This window comes from Tursiops truncatus, chromosome 2 (assembly GCF_011762595.2).
Source record: "Tursiops truncatus isolate mTurTru1 chromosome 2, mTurTru1.mat.Y, whole genome shotgun sequence".
NCBI classification, from domain to species: Eukaryota; Metazoa; Chordata; class Mammalia; order Artiodactyla; family Delphinidae; genus Tursiops; species Tursiops truncatus.
Window position 1 is genome coordinate 81786617 of NC_047035.1, and position 18295 is coordinate 81804911.

Consider the following 18295-nt stretch of genomic DNA (forward strand, 5'->3'; position numbering starts at 1 on the left):
CTCAGAGGGCTTGGGCAGGAGAAACCAGGGAGAAGAGAAACTGCTAAAACCCAAATGGCATGCTGAGAGGTCCGGAAGATGGGGGTTATGTGCACCATAAACTAGGAAACTGGGCAATTTTGCTGTGAAAGTTTCTTGACTGACTGCTACGTGACAAACCTTCAAAGTGTTCTCTTCTGGTGAAATGGCTATAGATAAGGATTTATAAAATGCTTTATTTTAGACATAGAATGCATTCGCCTCTAAGTCTGCAAAGGCATATGTATTTTTAAAGGAAAGTAGGCAAATGTCTCCTCACCAGCTCCCTCAAGTATTAAGAAAAAAAAAGAAAGAAAAAAAAAGCGCCCTAGAGAAACAACTTGAAAGTGTTTCCTGAGGCTAAAACTGGCTAAGGCCCCATCCAGTTTGCCGAAGGAGACTGTCAAAACTCTGAAGTGGTTCAGGTGCAATCCATTCCAGCCTCAGGTATCTCAGTGGGGGTCACAATTTCGGGTTGAACTTTTCATGAAATTCAGCCCAGAAGAGTAAGGGATGAAATGGACAAGGAGAACGAACGGAAGCTTCCACAACTTTCTTTGCAGTGGAAGATGGCTTTGATTGACTTCTAGTGAGGATTTCTTCCAGTCCTGTCCTCTCCCCATTCCCATAAAACAGACTCAGTTGAATGTACTTAAGCTCCTCCTCTCAGTCCGGTGCAAGGCAAAGCGCTGGACCTTCACGGTGCAGGACGGGGTGGGGGAGGGCATAAAGGACCAAGAACTTTTAGATCCGTACGGTCCAGCAGGGCAACACTTCCTGCCTCGACTGGGCACGGCCAGGAGCAACAGAGTCTGCATGGATGGAGGTGGAAAGAGCACAGCTTTCCCGGCCCTATGCTGAGCCCAGGCTGTCGCCAGGCAGTTGTCTAGTTCTGGCCCTTTGGGGGACAAACTCAAAGTTGCCCGGCCCCTCCAGGCCTCCTTCTCCTGCCAATAGCTTTTTCACTCACGGTCACTTTTCCTTCATCTTCTGTCACCCCCAAGACACTCCTAAAACATGTCTCTAGGATCACGGTGGGTGGAGGGGAGTGCAGGTTTCCACCCAGGTGGTTATGTGGCTCACTGACCCCTGTGCACTCCTGGCAAAGGCAGTTAGTGGGCCTTCTGGGTCCGGCCCCACGTCCGCAGGGCAGGACGGGCCACCAGGTGGCGCTGCAGGAGCTGCGGCAGATGCAGGGGGCGCGTAAAGTCCGTGAGTGGGAGTTTCAGGGGCCCGGCGCCGGGGGACCAGGACGCTAAGCGCGATTCCGGGGCTAGCCGGGCCAACTCTGGCCGCGCGTCCGCACAACCCGGCTCCCTCCCCAGTCCATCGGGCGAGACGCGCAGGGCGCTCCGGGTTCGTCCGTCCCTCGAGCCCGTCTCCCCCGACTTCGGCCGAGACCCCGACCGGCTGCCGCCGTCCGCACCCCGGGCCCGCAACTCCCCGGAGGAGGTAGCGCCGTGCTGGCCCCCACCCCACTTCCCATCCCGGCGAGGTCCTGGGGCCGCGCGCGCTGTGGCCCCCGCCCCAAGAAAGGAAACGGGCGCCCCTACTCACCGCGGAGCTTCTCTCGCTTTGCCCAGGGTGCCCATGGCCGCGGCCGCGCTCCAGGAGCCACCTCACCCAGCGCGGCGGGACAGGCTCGGCGGGGTGCGGCGCATCGCCACCACCCCCTGCCGGGCCCCTCCGCCCCGGCCTCCTCTCCCAGGACGCCCGACCGCGGCGAACCCGCAGGCACAAACTTTGTGTGAGCGCGCCCCTCGTCCTCCTCCTTGCGCGCGCGCGCGCACACACGCCCGCTCCAACCACCTGACAAGCGCTGATGTTATCGCCGAGGAAATGTGTGGCGCTGTTCAGCTCTTCCCCGAAAACTGCCCCCATTACTCGGTAGTCCCCGGAGGCCTGCGCCTTCCTCCAATCTCGCCTTTTACCCCCGGCGCTGCTTCTCCCGGCCCGAGGCTGAAGTGGGAAGCGGAGCTGGAAGGGCGGGGAGGCTCCAGGTGCCCTCGACATCACCAAACCAGCGCCAGGAGAGGGGTTGGGAGCCGGGGGAAACCGGCTTCACCTGGTGGCTCTCGGGGCAACGCCCCCTCCCCCGCCCCCACCTTCCAGAATTTCAGTCCAGTTTCCCGAAGACCCCTCGTCCCCTCGCAGGCCTCTCTGGTATATATCAGAGCGTAGAGTTGGGGGTGGGGTAAAGAACGAATACACGGTTGTGGGTCCGCCTTAGCCTGTGCCTTTGGGTGTCTTCTTGGTAGCAATTAACAAGACTGGTCTGGAGATACGTGCTCGGCACCCTGCGGGAGGCAGCGAGTATGCAGGTGCGCTGCAGGTCAGGCGGGACACAGCTGCCTGGCGTCTGTGGATATGGCAGAGAGGGGGTCAAGGCTGGGGAGGACTTTCTGACGGCAGATCTGGTCAGAAATGGCTGCCTACCCCTGCTTGCCGAAAAGATAGTGATGACAGCAATAGCTAATGTTGACTAAGTGCCTTGTGCTAAGTGCTTTCTGTACGTTCCTCATGTACGCCGTCTCCCCCAAATACCAAGAGGTCACTGTTTTAAAGATGAAAAAAACGAAGGGTTAGAGAATAATATGCTTCCCATCACACAACTAGTATACAACAGAGAGAACCACGACCTGGGCTGAGATCCGGCTGACTCCCTGTAATCGCTGTGGGGTTGTCCTAATAACATACCCATTATCAGTGTCACATGCCCTAACTCTAGTCACATTAATAAGTCCCTTCCCAGCCATAATGTTCTGGACCTTAAAGCCTCATATGTATGTGCCACCTTATCCTAAACACAACAAATAGTTCAAGATAGCTTACAAAGATGTGTAACTCACAAAAAGAAGTGTATGAAATGAAATGAAAAGTGAAAATTAAAGTACATGAAATGGAGCCAGAAATGAATTTTTTTATTAATGCATCCCATGGAGTCCAAAACACTTGCTACAAGTGGGACCAAAGATTTGTCTCCTGGATTTCTAGCAGTCATGTTCAAAAGGGAAGCCTTGTCTAAAATTCAATCTCTGTCACATGCAAGACAAAAAAAAAAAATTGCTCAAGAGAAGATCAACTCTTTTGATCCTGAGCAGTAAGAAATTTCTCCAGAGAATCCTCATGAACATTGTGTAATAGAACCAAGTCCTCAGTCACAGCCATACACACAGAAGGAACATTTGGATATTTAATAAATATTAAATTATGACACTCTTCCAGAATTACACTGTATATGCATATGTATACATGCCAAATGGATAAACACGTACCTTTATATAAATGCATAAATATATGTAAATGTGTTTAGATAGATAGGCTACTGGGTGTATATACACACTACTGAACACAGTTGCAGGCAGTTGTATGCAGCTATACACCTGCAGTTCATTATGTAATAAGTACAGAAATGATTAGCTATTAGTTCATTCAAGAAACAAGTCTTGTGAGTCTTGCTGAGTTTTCTAAAGAAAGAGGCCTGCTTCTACCTAGGAGGCTGCTTCTGCTCGGGCTTCCTGAGAGCTCTGCATTCCACTTGCACCTGATTGGGTTTCTGGGCCCAGCTGAGCTCTTTGAAGAGGCTTTCTGGCTGTTCCTACTTGAGCAACTTGTCTTTTCCAAACACCTAAAAAATTAGAAGTTAGCTCCATCTCTTTCTTCATCTTCTGCCATGTGGTTAGTCTCCATGGTGCTGAGACACCTCTGACCTCAGGAACAAAGTGCTCCTTCTTTTCTCTTGTTCTCTTATCCTCTTTTCTGCTTCTCCAAACTCTTTGATAGGCAGTAGTCAATGTCTCTGTAACAGTTGAGAAAGGTTGGGGACCACTGTTGTCTTCTGCTCACCCTTTGGGTAAGGTCATTCCTTGGGACCCTTTCTCTGTTATTCTTTCTTCTTTCAACCAGGGACTCTTAACTGATATCCCCAGACCTTTTACTTGGCTTTTTGGTGAGTATCTGCGAAGCCTCTGAAACTAAAAACACCTGTTTTCATCAGATTTTCTAAACGATCCACTACTCAAATCCGGTGGGTTTTTTTTTTTCAAATTAGGTTTTTTTCAAATTAGGTTTTCAAATTAGGTTTTTAATTTCTTCCATGACTTCAACAGGACCCAAATGACTCCCATGTCTGAATATCTAACCTTGATATCTAACATCCCAAACCATATTTCCAACTGGTCGCCTCCCCGAATTGTCCCCCAGGGCTTCCTCTCCATCTCCACAGCCACATGTCTTGGCCCCAGTTATCTCTGAACCTGAACATGTGTCATAGCCTCATAAATGGCCTCCCTAGTTATAGAACCTCCTCTTCTCTGATCCTTTTTTCATGTTGTTTTCAGAATTACCTGATCATGTCATTTCTTTGCTTCCAAACTGCCAAGGAATTCTCCAGTTGCCTACAGAATAAACTACAAACTTCTTAACGCTGCTCACCTTCACAACTAACCTTACCTGTCCAGCCTGGCCTCCAGCCATGCCCTCCCAGGCACCTGACCTCTTAGGTTGTGACTTGGTCACTGCTGGTAACTGCTGTGCCCTGTGCCCTCACAAGCCTCAGTGCTCTTGCTTGTGTATTTCCTTCCGCCTGCCATCTCTTTTCACCTAGATCACAAAGGCACAGTTACACGAAACGCATAGCAGACTGGCAAGTCGCCCCAGAGGGCACATGCAGGGCTGCCTTCCAGAGGCAGGGGGTGCAAACCCATCTTGCAGAATCTGCCTGATGACTGGTTATGCTTGGAGTACCTACTGGCCACCACAGCTTCCACTCTGTGGTCTAACATTTTTTCATCCATTTGAGATACATTCACTGCGTGCCTACTTAGTGTCAGATGTTGTCCTTGGCATTGAGAATCTGACAGAGAACATGACAGACAAGAGCCTTGTTCACATGAGCTTACGTGTCTAATAAACAGACAAGTCCAAATATGCTAGGATGTTATACGCTGATTTCCAGGAGCTGCCACCGCAGAGTTGGGTTACCCCCGCTCTCATGGGGACACCATGGGGTATTCCGGTTAAGGCACCCATATGGACCAATGAGGACAAAGCTGCCACATTTAGGGACACACAGCTCCACGGGAGAGTGAAGAGAGATGGAGAGAGAAAAGGAGGGAGGGGATGTGGCACCATCCTTTCCTCTCCTGCTGAGTGTTGCTTCTGTTTCTGAGACAGGGAGAATTGGCCTCATTATTTTATTATTGTGACTGGCCACCCCACACTGAACACTGTACATCCCTGCTGCTGCTCACCTTGGACCAAAGCTAGAGAAACTGCCCACGTGAGAAGCAGCCACTTTTGCTCCGGACCTGTAGTTTGGGGGCTTCTGGTTGGACTCCTGCATGTTTCTTTGTCCTCGGCATCTTCTTATGGAGGCAGCCCACGCCTCTTTGGGAGTCTCTCTGTCCATGGGCCAGCTCTTCTGGAGAGCGTTCTACCTCCTTAAGGTACCCCCAGGATTCTCTAAAGGGAATTTGATGAATGTCATATAGATGGTATTTTAAGATATCCATTCTTGTTTTCAGCTGAAGGATGCGGCTCGTCTCTGTTGAAGCCCCTTCTCAGGGACCCTCTCCCCACAACAGGTCATGTTTCTTTACATCATGGAGCCCATATGTTTTATTTGATTTGGGAATTGTTTTAGGATATTAACAAACGAACAGAAATACATGTTGTCTCATGGCTTTTGCTCTCAGTGAGATGGGGGTCCCTGGAAGAGTTTGAACAGAGGAGGGAGGGGATCTGACTTCTGCTTTACAGGGTCCGGCTGCTGAGTTCCAGAGTGACTCATGGGAAGTAAGGGTGGGAGGTTCTCTGTGGAAGCGGCCTTCATAATGTCCAACTTCTGGGTCTGCCCGGTCGGTGGCCTTCCAACAGCTTTGAATATTACTCCGTGGTGAGAAGTGTAACGTCACATTTTACACTCTGTGACTCAGATGTACATTTGTGTTACACGTCAAACTGAAACACAAGCTGTGTGAAACATGATCCTTTCAAATCTTTTTTTTTTTTTTTAATGACATTAAAAAACAAATGCTGGTCAGGACCCTCAAAATCGATCCATTAGTAGGCTGGGATCATAGTTTACAAAATACATCTCTAGGGCTACCTCTCATGAGGATAATAGATCTCAGTAGTTATCTCTGGAAAAGGGGAACTAGGTGGCTCTGAGTAGGGGGAATCTTGCTTTTCATTGTTTCCCCTTTTGTAACTTTTATTTTTGTATCGTGTGCAAGAATTTAGTCCATCAATGAATCCTATTTTGAATCATTCTGGCATAGAACTTCTTGCTTTCTGATTCTGGCCCAAATAGCTTAAAAAAACCAGAAGCTGGGGACAGAAAAGGTTAAGTTGTCGGTGAATCTGCTTTGTTCAAGTTTATCAAAAAATATCAAACAATATGTTTTTCACAAATATTTGGGAGGCAGAATGGCATAGTAATTCAAAGTGTGAGCTCTGGAGTTAGACTGATTTTGAATTTCAGCCCTCATGCTTCCTAGTAATGTGACCCTGAGCAAGTTAACTTTTCTAAGCCTCAGTTTCCATGTCTGTAAAAATGGGTACAAACAAGGCCTACCTCATGCAACTTTGCTAATGACTATATGACATGGTCTATGCCTAGCACGTAGCAACCACTGTGGACACACTAATGTTTTGAGTGCCAGGTTGAGGTGAATGTTTTGGTAACCTAGTAAGTGCTATGCAATCACATCCAAGGGACACCTGCACTAGTCTTGGTCGATGGGGAGCCGACTTCTCAGAGGAAGTGAGGTGGGGGTTAAGATGTAAAGGATGACATGAACAGCTCACTAGCCAAAGAAAAGTGCGGGAAGAGGAAAGGCGAGGCCCGTGTTTCAGAGATGAGGAAGATGCAGAGGTAAAGAAGAAGCAGGGCAGAGTGCTTTGCTGAACTACACACAGGAACTTTGATTCTCCCCACCCCCTGCCAATACATAAACAAGGTTCTCAAGTCTGACTTAATCTTATTGCCTTTGCAGAATCTGAGAGGCTTCTCACTTTGAAGGGTCCCCCATGAGCGCCTTGAGTCCCTCACTCCACTTTAGATGTGATTCAATTAACGCCGCTTCCCAAGAGAGCCTCTGGGTGCTTGGGTTGAGCGCTGCTGGAAAGAGGGCTGAGTTAATTACCATCCAACACTGAGCTTGTCAAATGGCTGCGCTGCAGTCAGAACAGCAACAACTTAAAAGCTAAAACTAGTTTAGTAATGCAACCGCTATTTTTAAAACTCTGATTGTGCACCTGAGCACCACCCTAGCACTAATACTACTTAATCATTTAACACCTACAAAGACACGGGTAGAAGCTCGAAAAAAACCCAGTTAATAGAAAGATTCGAGTGGCCTGGACCAGTCAAAGGATGTGGTTTTCTGAGTACAAAAACTGTTTAATATGCATTCAAAAAAGTACTGTGATAAGCATAGTATTAAAATGAAAACTCCTGAGTATTAATAAAGACACTTGCATGTGAGCGATGGAGAAAATCATTGTAAATTAATATGGGTAGGTGCTTCTCACACGGGTATCATCAGCAGACACATCCTTAAGGGTCTAGAAGAAATTTTTTTCCCCCTTAAAAGGGGTCATATTTTACTCATATTTAAGAAATACTGAAGTAGGCCATTTCACACACAACTCACAAGCATTTTACTTCTTGATTTGACAGTGGAGTTCTAACACCCCAGCCCACTCCCCTGTGCCAAAGCCCAGTTTTCCACCCCACGTGGGATGTTAAGTATCTTTTTCTTCAGTCTGATTCTTTGTGGTGGGAATAGAGAGTGAAACTCTCATGGGCAGATAGCAGGCTTAGGAAAGTATACATTGGGATGGAATAATCTGTCTTGCCTGTTCCTCTGGATTTGGAGGTGGGAAGTGAGCCCGACTAAAAAGGGTGTGACTTAACCCTGTAGGTAGCTGTGTTCCCTTGGTACAGAGACTGTTTTTCACAAATAATAGTCACACCCAAGACAGCATCACGAAAATTAGAAATTCACTGATTAAAAAACCAAGCCGAAGGCTTAAGTTTGCTGCAAGTATTGATCGAGATTGATCCGCCTCCCTGTCTCACTGGTAACAGACTCAACACGTTTTGGTTGAAGAAATGTCTTGGCATTCATCCAAATGATAGCCAGCATTTACTGTAAAAGAAAACTGTCTTTTTTTGTCTTGTCTTGTTTTGTTTCTGCACCTTGCATCAAACTGAGAAAACTTGCCTCCGAACAAAGTGTACAGCTGGAGGAGTCTACATGATGGCTTCATAAGTATGGATGGAGACCCAACCAAGTGTTCAGCTGAGTTGATTTTTCAACTAAATTAATCAGTGAAAAGTATCGCCATATGTTGTGATAAATCCAATCAGTGCCCATTTATATATGATTTTCAAGTGCCCCAGAAATGAGGCTTTGTTTCCTGAGGAAGGTCACCTCATGCTGGCCCTTAACCTGGCTCATGCAGGTGTGATCCTGATGTTGTGTTAGTGCTCTGGCATCCTTTGTATTTGCGTGGAGGTGTGAAGAAGTCTGGGTTAGACATATGATGGAAACAGACAAGTTCTATATAATCAATGTTGGCAGTTGTTTAAAACATCCTCTTTTTTAAAAAACTGAAGTATAGTTGATTTACAATGTTGTGTTAGTTTCAGGTATACAGCAAGGTGATTTGGTTATACATATATATGATTCGGTTATATGTATATATATATATATATTTTTCAGATTCTTTTCCCTTACAGGTTATTACAAAATACTCAGTACAGTTCCCTGTGCTACATAAAAAATCCTCTTAAAAATCTGAGTCGCTGTGACTTTTTGTCCTGTACCAGACAGAGGAAATAAATGGGTCACGTAGGAGGCAGGGTCCAGGTGGGCGAGTTTGCCTCCGGTTCTCCCCACATAGGACCACTCTCAACTCAGCAGGAGTGGCAGGGCCACAGTGTATTTGTGAGCCCCTTCCTCCATAAAAATATATTTTAAAGTATATTTTATGATTGTTTTGGCATAAAGATGAATAGAATCCGGAATGGATTCAATGATTATACATACGTTCTTATCACCTTCATTTTTTTCTTTGGTTTTAAAAAGAAATTCGAACCTCTTTGTGGGCCCCTCTAGGTCCTGTGGGCTCTTGGCCCCAAGCCTCCTGAGTCCGCCTTCAGCGTGAGCCTGGCTCCTTCAAGAGAGACAAAGTGCTCTTTTCTGGCTGTGACAGAGTACTGTCTTCTGCCTATTGAGAAATGTTGGTATAAATATAAGGGGAAAGGTGAGTTTCAAGGATGGGCTCCCTCTGTCCCTTTTGAACACCCGGTAGGGAGGCATATGAAAGGTGACCTGGAGGGCAGTGAGGTGAGAAATTGCATGAAAAGTGGAGGTTTGCCTGGGGAGGCGAGATAAAACTAGGGGCGCTGGAGGGTCATTCAAGGCCAGAGGGCCCGGCTTGGAGGAACTAAGAAAGCAGTATTTACTGACCAACTGGCGGTCGGTATAGGGAATAAGGAATACTAGCGCTGTGCCAGGGAGTGAGTAAGTACCTACTGCTTCCATGTCAGACTTGAACTTGAAACTATAGTACCCAGAGGCCTAGCCAGAAAAGACCTGGCAGCCCCTGGGCTATTGCAGAAAGTAGGCTAGACTGTCGGGCGCAGTTGGTAGGCAGCAAAAACCACCAACCAACCAAACAGAAAAGGGCCGACTTACATGTTAAGCTATGCTGAGCTAGATTCTACGATCAAACAGAATGCTTTTGACTTTTTTGTCTGTATTTTCTGTTTACCCTAGGTTCCTCACGATGATTCTGTGAGCTGGCATATTGAGCACTTCCTACATGTCAAGCACTGTGCCAAGAAATAAGTACACCTTATTTCACGTCACCCTTACAAAAAGAATTTATGATTTACCCTTGTTGTCCTCTCTTTATAGATGGTGGGGTTTAAGGCTCAAAAAGGTTAAGTGACTCATGCAAGGACACACAGCTAGTGAAATGTGAAGCTGGGTTTCAACTCAGTGTGATTCTGAAGCCCAAGCTTATCACCATTTTGTTACACCTCCCACTCATAATATATTAGATTTTGTACCCAAAACAGTTGATCTCATTGGCTGTAGCCTATTAGAAAATTCTGGGTGAGGTAAAGAGGATCAGTAAACCAGCACTAACCATACTGTTGATGGTCTCAATGAAGTGCTGAGGTTTTAGCTGTCTTATCAACCACAGCCAGAGAATCAAACGGTCAGAATTTGGGTCTAGTTACACTGATAGTTGGCCCAGCTCAAACCAGAATTGCCTCTGAGAAGACCTGGCCATTGGTTTGGGGAGGGAGAGCCACTGACTTAAGATTTCTTTAGGCCCAAGTTTTCACTTTCAGTTATTTGAAAAGTGAAAGTATAACTGTTGTCAATGTGCTATGAATACGTTGGTCGGGGCCTTGTTACCTTATTATGTCACTTCTCATATAACATGTATCATACCTCTCGTGTGTGTGTGTCTGTGTGTGTGTGCCTACACCTGTGAATGTTTCCTTAGCAGATTGGGCTAAAAATGCAGTTCCTACTGTAATTTCTTCTCCATGACTCATTTTTTAGGGGCTTTGGTCTTCTCTTTAAAAATGGGGAATTATTATATCAAGTGATTCCAGCATTATTCCTTAGGGCTTCTTTACTACAACCCAAGAGTGCTGATTTGTTTGTGTGTTTATTCATTTGTGTGAAGAGAGTTTTAGCTCATCATTATACTTCAAAAAAATTCTCATGACTGTACTCCAATCTTAAAATCTACCCTCAACAGGTGTGACTATTTTTCTGAGGTGCAATATAAGTTCAGTCTTTTGGTCTCACCTGGTCAAATTAGGAGTTAAGTCTGATTTTGACTTCTGGTGTTTATTTTGCCTAGTCCCTCAATTTCCCATTTGGACCATCCTTTCCTGGAACATCCCAGAAACCCAGTGTTCTCAGTATCCCCCTACCTTGTGGTCCCACCCAACGTGCTTACAGCTTCTGATACAGATCTGGGCACTGAAGAAAAAGGGTCCCTCGCTTGCCGTGCTTTCAACACAGAGCAAATCACATGCTGGGAAGTTCCTGACTCAGCGGTGCTGCTTCTCTTCCTGGTTCCCAGCCTCTCTAAAAGACTCACAGATGACATGTCAACTTCCATTTCTTGCTATTTCCATCAGTGTCTCGCCTTTCCTTTTTCTCTTCCAGGACATTTGAGGACCACTTTTTATTTTATCTTCTGTTTAATGTGATGTCTGGCATCTCTGCCAGCCCCAAGAGTACATGACAAAACCTGTCCTTACAGACACTGGAATACATGAAGGAAGGGCAAGATGGCCAACTATCCAAGATGCCTATAAAATGGGGGGCTAGAGATAAGGAAATACATGGATATGCAGTAAGCAGGAACGCTTGCCTACTTTCTAGCTTCTGCTACAGAGAAGCATGATAGGTCCAGGTTCCTGAGAACTTAACTATGTCCCGTCCTATTTCATCCTCTGGGAAAGATTTTTTTCCTTTGAACAGTCTTGTGTTTTTTGCCCTCGTCACTTGGAGGCAGGGGGTTGGGCTGCCTGAGACTGACAACAGTCTTAATGTTTGTTGCACCGTAACTTTACTAATGTTGTGGATATCCCAAACCTAGGATAGGTTTCTGAGAGTCAGGGATGGCTTTTGATTCAGACTCTCAAGACCCAATGTTTTTGGCCGATGGAGCTCCTTCTGAACAGTAAGTCATTGTTGAGTGACATGAATAGGACCAGAGCTAAAGGAAATTAGGCTTTAAAAAGATGGCCTAAAACAAAAGTCCTTTCAGTCCCTGGTATTCCTGATTTCATCCCTGACTGAACCAAGGTTGCTCATTTTTGCAGGGAGAAAGCACACGAAACTGTGCAGTCTGGAATCCAAGCACACTTTGATTGGCAGGTCAGTCGCCATTTACAGATAGGAAGTGCTCATTGCTTGGCATTAAGTTTCATCTGGAAGAGGAAGAAACAGCTAACCCTTTCCTGTCCTACCTATACTTATTCTCATCTTGTATTTCATGAGGGGCATGGCTGTCATTACAGGTACAAATCAAACAGAAAACACCATCATTCCAGCAGATAAAAGAACTCAGGGAAATGGTTGCCAGTTTGCCAGGTTCCTTCTTCCCTATGTCTTTTTTTTCCCCATTTTTCTTGAAAGCTGCTGAGGTCTAGTTGTTCCCTAAGGAGGTTTAACTCAGATCTCAGCCAGTGCTGATCTAGAGGACTCAGGAAGGTCTTATCAATTGTGGTGTCAAACAAAGCAAATCCTGTTCTGGGCATAACTAGGAGGACCCAGAACTCTGAGACCTGTAAGAACCCTATTTATGGACACTTAACGATGGACTTGTTTGCTGAGGGAGAGTTAGGGTTGTGAGAGTCCCCTGGAAACATGCCAGACTGAGACTTCATGACTGGGGACTAGACTTTCAGGGCTGAGGGGTGGGGAACTGCAAACCTTCCTGAGTTTTTCCTGAGATTTTGGTAGACAGATGGTTCCTCTTAGTTCACAGAGGACTTTCCATCCCCGTTCTTTGCTCATTATTCACAAGAGTCTGTGCCGTGGCACAGAGCTAAGTGACTCGGTTTGGGCCACAAGGTGAACCAATTAACTAATTGAGAATTGTATCATGTCTTCAAAGTCTAGCTTGGCCTCTTGACCAAAACAGCATCGACTCTTTCTAGAAAAGATTATGTCACAGGTGGTAAGGCATTTGTCTTTGTCTTTCTTCATCTCATTTCTGTTTCCCGGTGTCTAGCATGTATTACCTGAAGAGTCTGGTTAGCTTCATAATTGATTCATATTATACAGTTTGATTTTTATATGCTCCCCCTCTGTTGAGTTCTTTTGTTTCATTAAAAAGAGGAGAAATCTATGTAATAAAAACAATAAACTGGTATGTCAAAATTGTCTCTGTCTCTGAAATCATCTCCATTGCGACACTTGCTCTGTGCTGCACCTGGTCTTGTAGTTTAGGAAAGCAAGTACTCAGCTCAATCCCTAAAAGCAGTTTTAGTCTTGACCTTAAATATGTCATTTTGGGTTTGTTTTTTTTTTTTTTTTTTTTGCGGTACTCAGGCCTCTCACTGTTGTGGCCTCTCCCGTTGTGGAGCACAGGCTCTGGACGCGCAGGCTCAGCGGCCACGGCTCACAGGCCCAGCCGCTCCGCGGCACGTGGGATCTTCCTGGACCGGGGCACGAACCCGTGTCCCCTGCATCGGCAGGCGGACTCTCAACCACTGCGCCACCAGGGAAGCCCCAAAACAAATATTTTTGTGTATGTCAAGTGTTCTTCGTCCATGGGGATGACTCCTTCTCACATAATTTGGATTTTTCTACTTCCAGATATTATTTGGGATTTCATGGTTTCAAAGTCATTTCCGGCCATATGCCCATATGTCCCTTGCTGGTGGTTCTGGTTGTCAACTCTGGAGAAGTGGTGCTGACACCTGCACAGAGCAAAGGCTTCCTCATCGCAGCTCAGGAGTGTGTGGCCAGGGACAGAGGCTTTGGAGAGCCTCTTTCCAGGTGGACAGATAACAAAATGATATCATCAGGGTTTGTTCAACAAAAACAGCTTCCTCACTCGCTGGCTCCTAAGCTTGAGATTCCTGTAGAGTCTTTACCATTCATAGTTCCCTTTAAAAGGCCATACTAGATGTCCTTTGTGTAACAATTTAAGGCTATAGTCTGTCTGATTATCTATCTATCTATCTTAATATTATTATATAGTAATAATAATTATATAAAATACATATAATTATAAATTTATATATATTATATATTATTAATATGTGATATAATATTTATATATAAAATATTTTATATAATTATATGTAATAAGGAAATTGAAGCTTTCTAAGAAAGGGCTACTCAAGTTACATAACTAGTAAATGGAACCTTGATCTTTTGTCTTCAAATTTTGTGTTCTTATTACTAACAATGTTGCTTCCTCTATAAAATATTCTACCATAAAAAATATTTTAACACAATTAGTTCAGCAGATTAAGAGCCTCCAACAGATAAATTTTCCCTGTTTGGAATGGAGTCTAGGGCAGGAGTGTGTGTGTGTGTGTGTGTGTGTGTGTGTGTGTGTGTGTGTGTGTGTGTGTGTGTGTGTGTGTGTGTGTGTGTGTGTGTGTGTGTGTGTGTGTGTCTTTTACCCAAGTTTTTATTATCAATTTCAAACATAGAGGGAAGTTGAAAAAATAGTACATAGGACATCCATCTGCCTTCAACCTAGATTCAATAATGATTAACGGTTTGCCATATTTGCTTTCTTTCAAGAACATTCTTTTCAAGAATAATTTTCAGACATCATGACATTTTATCCCTGAACACTTCAGCCTAAAATTCCTAAGTATAAAGACACTCTCTCACATACCCATAGTATTTCACTTATAACTAATAATAGTTCTATAATAGTATCTATTAACTAGTCCACAGTCAATTTTTTTTCCATTTGTGCAGTCCCTATTCAAATGTTCTCAATTGCCCTAAGAATGTCTTTTATAGAACTAGATTCCAGATTAGAATCACCCACTGATTTTGGTCATTGGGTCACTTTACTTCTTTTAATAGAGAACCACACTCTCCTGTGCCATAGCTACTAGCCAGATGTGGCTTTTGGGCACTTGAAGTGTGGCTACTCCAAATTGAGATGTGCTTTAAGTGCAAAATATACGGCAGATTCTGAAGACTCAGCATGAAATAAAGAGCATAAAATATCTCATTAGTGTAATTTTAATATTGACTACATGCTGAAATAATACTTTGGCTATATTGAGTTAAATAAAATATATTATAAAAATTAGTTTCATCTGTTTCTTTTTATTGTTTTTTTTAATGTGACCACTCAGGGATTAAAAATGACATGGCTTGCATTGTCTACCAGACAGAGCTATTCTAGAAAGAGCCTCCTTCCTTTTTTCCCCCATGACATTGACTGAATTAAGTGTATATGACAGTCATCTTTAGAATGAGTCAGGTATATTTTGGTGGGAAAAAAGGGGGCTAGGAAAAATCTGCAGGAAGGGCTGCTTCCTGGGAGGAACCCTAAGGAACCTGCTGGAAGGTTGCTATAAACCTCCACTGTCATGTGTCTGCTCAGTGTGGGCCAGCCTGTTGAGCTTTGCTCTGTCTGCCTCCTTCATACAGATTTGTAAAGTGTCTGAGGATTCCCCTTCGTGTTAATATTTTGGTTTTTCCTTTTTTGCCTAAAGAATTTTTTCTCATTTTTTCCCCTTCTTCTTCTTGTGCCTGCTCACTTCTCAATTCATTCTCTCAGTTCACTTTGGGGGAAGCCCGGTGTTCCTGAGTTCTACTCTACCCATCCCTCAAGAGTCCCTGGACATTATCACCCTGGGTAAATTAATGGGTATTAGAGACATTCCAGACCACACGCTGTATCTCCCGTTGACACCCGTTGACCCTTCCCCTCCCACTAAGCTGCAGATGCCTGACTCCTAGCTGGCTCTCTTTTAGGACTTTGATGACATGTCCTAAAACTCAAGAAGAGTTCTCTTCTTGAAAATAATAACTTCTCATTTTTATTACAAAAGTTATATGTGTTCAATTTGGTAAAGATAAGAAACATAGATAAGCAAAAAAATTCTTACCCCCCCCCAACCATTATACAATAGGATCGTTCAGCTGCTCCGAGCACAACAGCAATATTCCCACCCTCCTCTATTCGTTTCCTAGTTCTGCTGTAACAATTACTCTGAATTTAGTGACTTAACACAACACAAATATATAACCTCACTGTTCAGCAAGTCAGAAGTCTGAAAGGATACCCAAACCAGACAAAGCCACTACCAAAAAAGAAAATTACAGGCCAGTATCTCTGATGAATATAGATGCAAAAATTCTCAACAAAATATTAACAAAGAGAATTCAACAACACATAAAAAAGATCGTACACCATGACCAAGCTGGATTCATGCCAGGGACACAAGCATGATTCAACATACACAAATCAATCAACGTGATACACCACATCAACAAAAGAAAAGACAAAAACTATATGATCATCTCAATAGATGCAGAAAAAGCATTCAATAAAATTCAACAACCATTCATGATAAAAACTCATACCAAGGTGGGTATAGAGGGAACATATCTCAACATAATAAAAGCTATTTATGACAAACCCACAGCCACTATAATACTCAATGGTGAAAAACTGAAAGCCGTCCTGCTAAAATCTGGAACAAGACAGGGATGCCCATTCTCACCACTTCTCTTCAACACAGTATGGGAAGTCTTAGCCACAGCAATCAGACAAGAAAAAGAAATAAGAGGTATTCAAATTGGTAGGGAAGAGGTAAAGTTGTCATTAAATGAAGAAGACATGATACTATATATATAAAACCCTAAATACTCCACACAAAAACTACTAGAACTGATAAATGAATTCAGCAAGGTGGCAGGATACAAGATTAACACACAGAAATCAATTGCATTTCTTTACACTAACAATGAAATATCAGAAAGGGAATGTAAAAAAACAATCCCTTTTATAATCACATAGAAAAAATACTTCAGAATAAACCTCACCAAGGAGGTGAATGACTTATATGCTGAGAAAGAAATGGAAAGATATCCCATGCTCTTGGATTAGAAGAATTAATATTGTTAAAATGGTCACACTACTTAAAGCAATCTATAGCTTTAATGTGATCCCTATCAAATTACCCATGACATTTTTCACAGAACCAGAACAAGTAATCCTAAAATTTACATGGTAACCCTCTGCTGAAAACTGGGAAGTGAATGAATCAGAGGTGAACCCACTCTGGTGAGAAGGGGCCCATCTGTTGCTGCCTCCCCGGCCCTCAGCTGCCAGGGGCACTGAGGAACCTCCAGGTCCCTGAGGCACACGGTTTGCAAACCACAGGGTGAGGTGACCTCACATTCCCTCCCACTGACATCTCACCATCAGGTGTTTTGCTGTCAATGAACTGCTGGCTGTCTAGACGGGTCTGAGATCACTATTGCTGGGGCCTGCCGTGCCTGCTCCCTAAGTGGTCAGCAGGTCCTTGTTAGTCTTAGATAATAGCCATTTCACAACAGGTATGAGGCAGGAAGGACCCTGCAGGCCAAGCTGAATGGGAAGAAACTGGGCCACACCCACTTGGGGGAGATGAGTCTGGAGCCTGGATGAGACAGATGAATCAGGGGAATTCCTGTGACTCTGAACTTGGGGAATGTACACAGTATATAATGAACATATCATCTTAAACATACAGGTGACTCTGAATATTGACTCTAACCTCCTCTTTTTGTAGATGAGAAAATGGAACCAGAGAAGGTAAAGGTCTCACCCCAGGGCACACAGCAACTTAGTGGCATAATCAGGCAACCTAAAAACTACACACAGGTTCTTTTGCTTTTACTACATTTGAACATTCCTCCCTACCCCCTATAAAGGGAAAAGGACAGAAGGGAGGAAGAAACTAACATTTAAAACACCAATTATATGCCAGACAATGATCTAGATGCCTTCCTTATACTTTGCTTACCATCGGGATGGGGCAATGTACTGTTGTGCATGTGTGGTCTTTGCTTCACAAAGACCTGGGGTCCAGAGGCACCCAGCGGTGAGTGATCGTGCTGCGAATTGAGCTCAATCTCTCACTCCAAAGACTAACCTTTCCCAACTTGGATCTATTTTATTAACCTAGAAAGGTACCTGTTGCCTAAATATCAGATTGCAGAGGAATTTGGGAAGTAATTTTAAGACTAAAGAAGGTAAAAGGTGATAAACCAGAAAATGATAATAGGTAAGACTAAATAGGATGTAGACACAGTGATTGGATTCAAAAACATCGACTTAGGAGAACATGACCTGAAACCCTGCCCAGAACATGTCCTTGAGGGGGTGTTTCTTGGCATGAAGGTTGGTGCTGCAGGAAGTGGTGTAAGATATAGAGAGAAATCCTCTCCCTCGAGTCAGATTCCTCTGGGAAATTCCATCTAGAGGATGGAATTCCATCAACATTCTAATGTCCTCTCTGCCTGGAAAACTTAGGGTACTCTTCATAAGAACGTGAGGTTTGGGTGTAGATCTCTAGTCACTCAGAAGGCTTGGGTACCCAAAATGCAGGCACAGGGGTTAATCCTTGGGGAGATAGGGGCTGTGGAGGCCAGGATAGGTGCACAACTACCTTAAGTTTGAACTCTAGCACCACCTTTGGTCCAGTCCAAGTCTACAGCAGAAACTGTGGCTGGAGCCCTGCTCTGCTTCT

At 44.4% G+C, this 18295-nt stretch overlaps 1 protein-coding gene across 13 annotated transcripts in view; it reads right to left on the minus strand.

The window, feature by feature from the left end:
* RASGRP1 (RAS guanyl releasing protein 1) overlaps positions 1 to 18295 on the minus strand; it is a 1027205-nt gene that overhangs the window by 85715 nt on the left and 923195 nt on the right. Inside the window, exon 1 of one of the 13 annotated variants that reach the window (XM_033851436.2) lies at positions 1576 to 1797. The exons of 9 other annotated variants lie outside the window; for them this stretch is intronic. In XM_033851436.2, coding sequence (XP_033707327.1) covers positions 1576 to 1610 — 35 coding nt within the window. In that variant the 5' untranslated portion in view covers positions 1611 to 1797. Of the gene's footprint in view, positions 1 to 1575; positions 1798 to 18295 lie in introns of those variants that run through there. 3 more of the 13 variants (XM_019935270.3, XM_019935272.3, XM_019935271.3) reach the window with 3 other exon arrangements.